This window comes from Aristolochia californica, unplaced genomic scaffold (assembly GCF_029961685.1).
Source record: "Aristolochia californica isolate CCGP_79_NKW_82.1479 unplaced genomic scaffold, dmAriCali1.0.hap1 SCAF_85, whole genome shotgun sequence".
Taxonomy (NCBI): domain Eukaryota; kingdom Viridiplantae; phylum Streptophyta; class Magnoliopsida; order Piperales; family Aristolochiaceae; genus Aristolochia; species Aristolochia californica.
Genome location: NW_027182285.1, coordinates 50,050 through 55,000, shown reverse-complemented (window position 1 = coordinate 55,000; position 4,951 = coordinate 50,050). Strand labels below are relative to the sequence as shown.

The window sequence follows — 4,951 nt, the reverse complement described above, 5'->3', positions numbered from 1 at the left end:
TTACACACTAGGCTACCCTTCTCCGAAAGCTCATAAGGACCACCTACCACTAGTCTTCGGCCGGAGGGGTTTATTGCACAAAAACGCCGGGACGCAGGCTCCCGCAGAGTCCAGCCCAACGAATGTCAGATGCAAAGCCCCGCACCTCATTAAGATCATATTGGCATACTCTCCCAAAAAAAAAAGAGCAGACCCCATTGAAGACGAGAGTGAGGTACAACAAGGCCATTTCCGTCCACCGCCCTTCTCACGGAGCCGTACGTGGACGTGACCGCTCATACAGCTCCCAGCCAGCAAGCAGTTTGCCTTCCTCTACAAGGAATGGAAGTGTGGATGAATCGACATCAAATAGAGGAATTCTGTGTTGTGTTGATTTTCAGCAATAACATGATAAGAGCATCCAAAAAGAAAAAACACACTAAGGACCGGACACAAAAGAAACAAGAAGAGGGCCGATCCTATGTTCGTTTTCGCCCTGCCCCGATGATGCGCTTCTAGCTCGCGGAGCTACATACCGGAAAAAGAAAAAGACTCTCTCTATGACTTTGAGAAGAGTTGGTTTGACCGACGAACTACGCGGGAAATACGAGATCTGGGCAAGCCGCTACATGTTCTCCCCTTGCCCTTGAACGATAGAAGAACTACTTATCTTAGATACCGGTCGATCGGTTCGCATCTATGGTCAATCAAATCAATGGGTCCGCGGATCTCTTCTTCTATACGAGAAATCGCCATCTCGTAGCACCACCACGACACCGATTCTCGTTTTTCTTCCGAGCCCCCCATGCCGTGACTTCGACTTTTAGTATGATGAATGAGTGGAAAGATCTTTATAGAAGTCCCTCTCCGATCCAACCAAAGAGTTCGTTTCGTTTAGTTTTTTTAAGTATATTTCTTATTATTATTATTAGATAGAATATTATTCATTGCCTTTTTCAGTAGAATCCCCGGTTCCAAACGACTGCGGGTAGCTGCCAAGAAGAATTAATTCCCGAAGGGGTCCAAAAAGACTTCCTTTCGAGTAATACAGGGACGGACTGAGACTCCTAACTCCCGATGCAGGAGCAGGAAGATAAATGAGGAGGAAGAAGCAACGGCCCTATTTGCCACACCAACCCTCGCCTAGCGCGCGTTGCGCTAACGCGCTTGAGTTTGATTGCTCCCTTCCCTTTGCTTTCAATCTGTCTTGTGCCACTCCAGCTTTCACTCAAGCCATTCTTTGCCTGTCGACCTTCACTCTTCCTCTCGCTTCCTAACCAAATAAGCTCACTCCTTTTGGTGTTGCTCCACGATCTTAAAGTGGAACTACGATATAAATAAGCGGCGGGCTGATCTGACCTGCGCGTCTGCCTTCCTTTCGTCACTACGACTTGGTTTCGAAAGAAGGCTTTCACTGGACCAAAGACCTCGAGAACGCCTGCCGCGAGAATTCACAGGTTCGTTCACTTACCAGCACGTTTTCGTACCTTAGCAAGCAAGCTGCCGCGACCTCAGGTCTGCAAGCACCTCTGGTCTCAGCTCTAAAGCCAGAACAACTTCCTGCTGGCCGCAAGCACCTCTGGTCCTAAGCACCCCCGGTCTCCAGGCTTTTAGCAACAGGGAGACAAGCTTGAAAGCCACACTTGCACACGACACTTGCTCCTTTCTTTCCTTTCAGTCCTGTCGAAAGATTTTTATCTCACTTCTTTGGGCCTTCAAGCCAAGTTCAAATGGAGAGCGTTTTTCACTGATTTTTTTGGTGGATCGGTCTGGTTCTTGCTTGAGTTTCTTCCTTGCGCACTCAACCATCCCCTGGTCAAGCTCTGGACGAAGCTCGCGCTCGGCCCCTCGGTGACTTTTTCTGTTTCGTTAAGGAGACTTGTCAACGGTGGTGGTTCGCAAAGCGGATCGTTCCCCTTTTTCTTTATAGACAAGTGTCACTACCCTCCTGGTCCACACTGGGTTTGGCGGAGCGATGTCACGACTGTCAGAAAATCACTAGAAATGGTGAGGCACGAATGTTGGCACGACTCGGAGGAAGAGATAGATCCAGCTTTTAGGGAAGTCAGGGTTTTGAACGGATAGAAAGAGCTCGTTCAGAGAAGGTAGGTGGGGGGAAGCGGAACAGCTGTGTTGGTTCAATCGGGAAATGGCCGATCATGCGGGTTGAATGCATTTGCTTTCTTATTCAAGCAGCTCGTTGCTACACGATCAGTCAAGCTAAGCTAAGAGAGAAAGGCGGCAGTCCTTCCAATCAAGCAAGCGACCAACCAATTCCAACGATTGCAGTGACAGCAAAAAAAGCTAGAAGTATAGGCTTGCAGGATCAAGTGGGAAGAGCGGAACTTGACAGGTCTCGCAGCTACTAAGCTAAAGGGCAGCTCAGCTTTCATAAATTGCTACCGCATCTGCGCTTTGCTACGATTTGGTGCGGAACTGAAAGCGGCAGAAAGAAAGCTTAACGCAAGCGACATAGGTAATCAAGCAGCAATCGAGAGCCGCCACCTAGTGGTGGCGAATTCAACCAACAGAGAAAGCAAGCCGAGCCTCTTCCTTGTTCCTTAGGCTGCCGCTGCCCTTTGAGGGCTCATTAATGAGTCGGCTTTACTTTACGAGAATATCTAGAATTTCATTCCTGTGGATTGATGTAGCTTTCATTCATTCTGAAGTAGCTCTTTCGAGAACTTCTGTCGTCGTGTGTAATCGAATGAAATTGAGGTTCTTATTTGACTATTTCTTTGCTAGAAGCACTACCGGAACGCTTTGAAGTCTCGCAAACTCCATTGCTTTGCTTGAGCGAACCACTATGCTTGGCTGCTTATGGCGCTTCAAAAGTGGCATAATTGACTAGTTTTTTTAGATTCTTAAGACCGGAAGGAAAATGGGCTACGAAGCCTCTGTTCAAAAGTAGCTCGGGTGCACAAGACAAGTTAATTAGATCAAAACCGGTATTTTTTAGCGCTAATACTCTTCCGTTCCGATTCTACGCTTTCCTTTCTTATGGTATGGAGCAGGGAATGTTCTCTTATGTCTATTCCTTTGATACGTCTCCAGACGCGGGCGGATGAAACTCTTCTGAATTCAGATTCGGCGCCTGAAACGGCTTCTGATTTGGCTTACGATTCGGATTCTAATATAAATGCTACTTCGGGATCCCTTGTTTCGAAAGAGACTGGATTGGAAGGAGAGGTGATCACAGCGGTTCGGAACGCCCAGGTACAGGCTTAAAGCAACATATCGGCCTTACCGCTCCGTGGGACTCTCTTCAGGCACAGAACACAGGATCGACCTCCCCCTTGGATTGACTCCTACCTGTGGAATGAGTGAGTTCCGCCCTGCGTTCCCTCTTTATTGACCTGTTGACTCCTCCCTTTTGATTGAGTGAATGACACCTTACAACCACTCTTGAATGAGTTCCCCTCCTGGCCCAATGCAAAATAAATGCATGTTGGGTCTTTGAAACAGTTCGAATCATTTAGATAATACTCAGTTTGATCTGTTTTACCGAGAAGGTCTACGGTTCGAGTCCGTATAGCCCTATATATTTTGACATCCTTGTCATTTTGACATTTTTGTGTAGCTCTCATTTTCTCACATTAGTGCTTGTGGCTGGCCCGCGCGGTGGGTTGGCAAAGCAAGTAGTCTTCTGTTTCTGCACAATACTTCTTTCTTTTTTATTCCAACCTAATCTAATGAAATTGTTCATCATTCCAATTCTACTGGTCCTTCCTTCCGATACAGACTTTATGCAAGCAAGAAGATTGGGGGCCCGTTTGAACTTGCACGGGCTGGGGATCCTTCTGACTCATCGCTTTGTTGTTCCACAATAACTCCAATGCAATGCATTGTTTCAGAGATCAAAAATGGACGCTAACCTATAACCTAAACGTATCAACGTTTGCACCCTCTTCTATTTCTATGAGTCGATTTTAGGATTTGGTCTGTCGAATCGTTCAACAACGCCTGATTCCATTAGAAGTCTCTTATGCGGATCATTTATGATTCAGCCGATTCTACGACTGTGGTACACTCCATTGTGTGGGTTTACTTCAAAGGAAACAAACCTTTTTATTGTCACGAAACCTAACCCCTTGGGTAGTCTTATAAGATGTTATTAACAAGTCTTTCGAGTCATTTCAAAGAATTTCAAATCGCGATTTTGAGTCCTAGAAATTGGTCCGAAATGGAATGACTTCTTCAAGACTTCTATTCTAAGTCTAATTAAATAACTCGATTCTTTATTCTCTCTAGGGGGACCATCGGGGGTAGGGAGTACAAGTCAAAAGTCTATAATTTGGTATAGGAATCCATGAGTTGTTATATATATATTTATATGGAAGGATTCCTCACAATTTAACAGATTGAATCAAATCAATTAAGTATAAATTTGGGACAAAGGGAGAGAATCTAATTGGCCGATGCATTCTATTTCCGTATCTGTATCGAATCAATAGAAAGAATGACGATCCTCTAACCAGACCCTAATGAAAAGAATACATCAACACAAACCAAGTGGAATATACCATAAATCCTAAGATAGAAATCCCTAGGCATTCTACTACATCTGACTATTTGTGATATTATAAATCACAAAGAATAATCAAAAAAGAAAAAACTAGCTATTATTCTCAGAATTAATTAATATTATAATAAAGAAAGAAAAATCATTCTTTATAGCATAATATTGTATAGCGCATTGGATAAGCAAGCAAGAAAGCATTGAAGGCAGCTCGCCCTAGCTCTTGCCTACTTCTCCTAGCCCTCCCGCCCTTGCTATCGAAGGAAGCTCCTGCTCGAAGCGGTTTACCTCCTTCCTATATAGTAGAGGTCTACTCCCTTGCTTACCATTGAATGACAAGACCTGGCATTTCCACCTCTCCCCGCATACTATACTTTTCTTTGATCTTCGTCACGACCTAAGCCTCATTCTTTCTCTTATTATCGCCGGCTCGGGGTTGGTTTAGTCGCTCGC

At 45.1% G+C, this 4,951-nt stretch overlaps 1 protein-coding gene across 1 annotated transcript in view; it reads left to right on the top strand.

The window, feature by feature from the left end:
- Nucleotides 1–498, top strand: part of LOC137939802 (uncharacterized) — a 1,082-nt gene extending 584 nt beyond the window's left edge. The window contains 3 exon segments of the mRNA XM_068784874.1: nt 1–82; nt 85–298; nt 300–498. The exon segment at nt 1–82 is cut by the window's left edge and continues 39 nt beyond it. Of these exon segments, the coding sequence (XP_068640975.1) occupies nt 1–82; nt 85–298; nt 300–498 (495 nt within the window).
- Nucleotides 499–4,951: the final 4,453 nt, after the last annotated feature.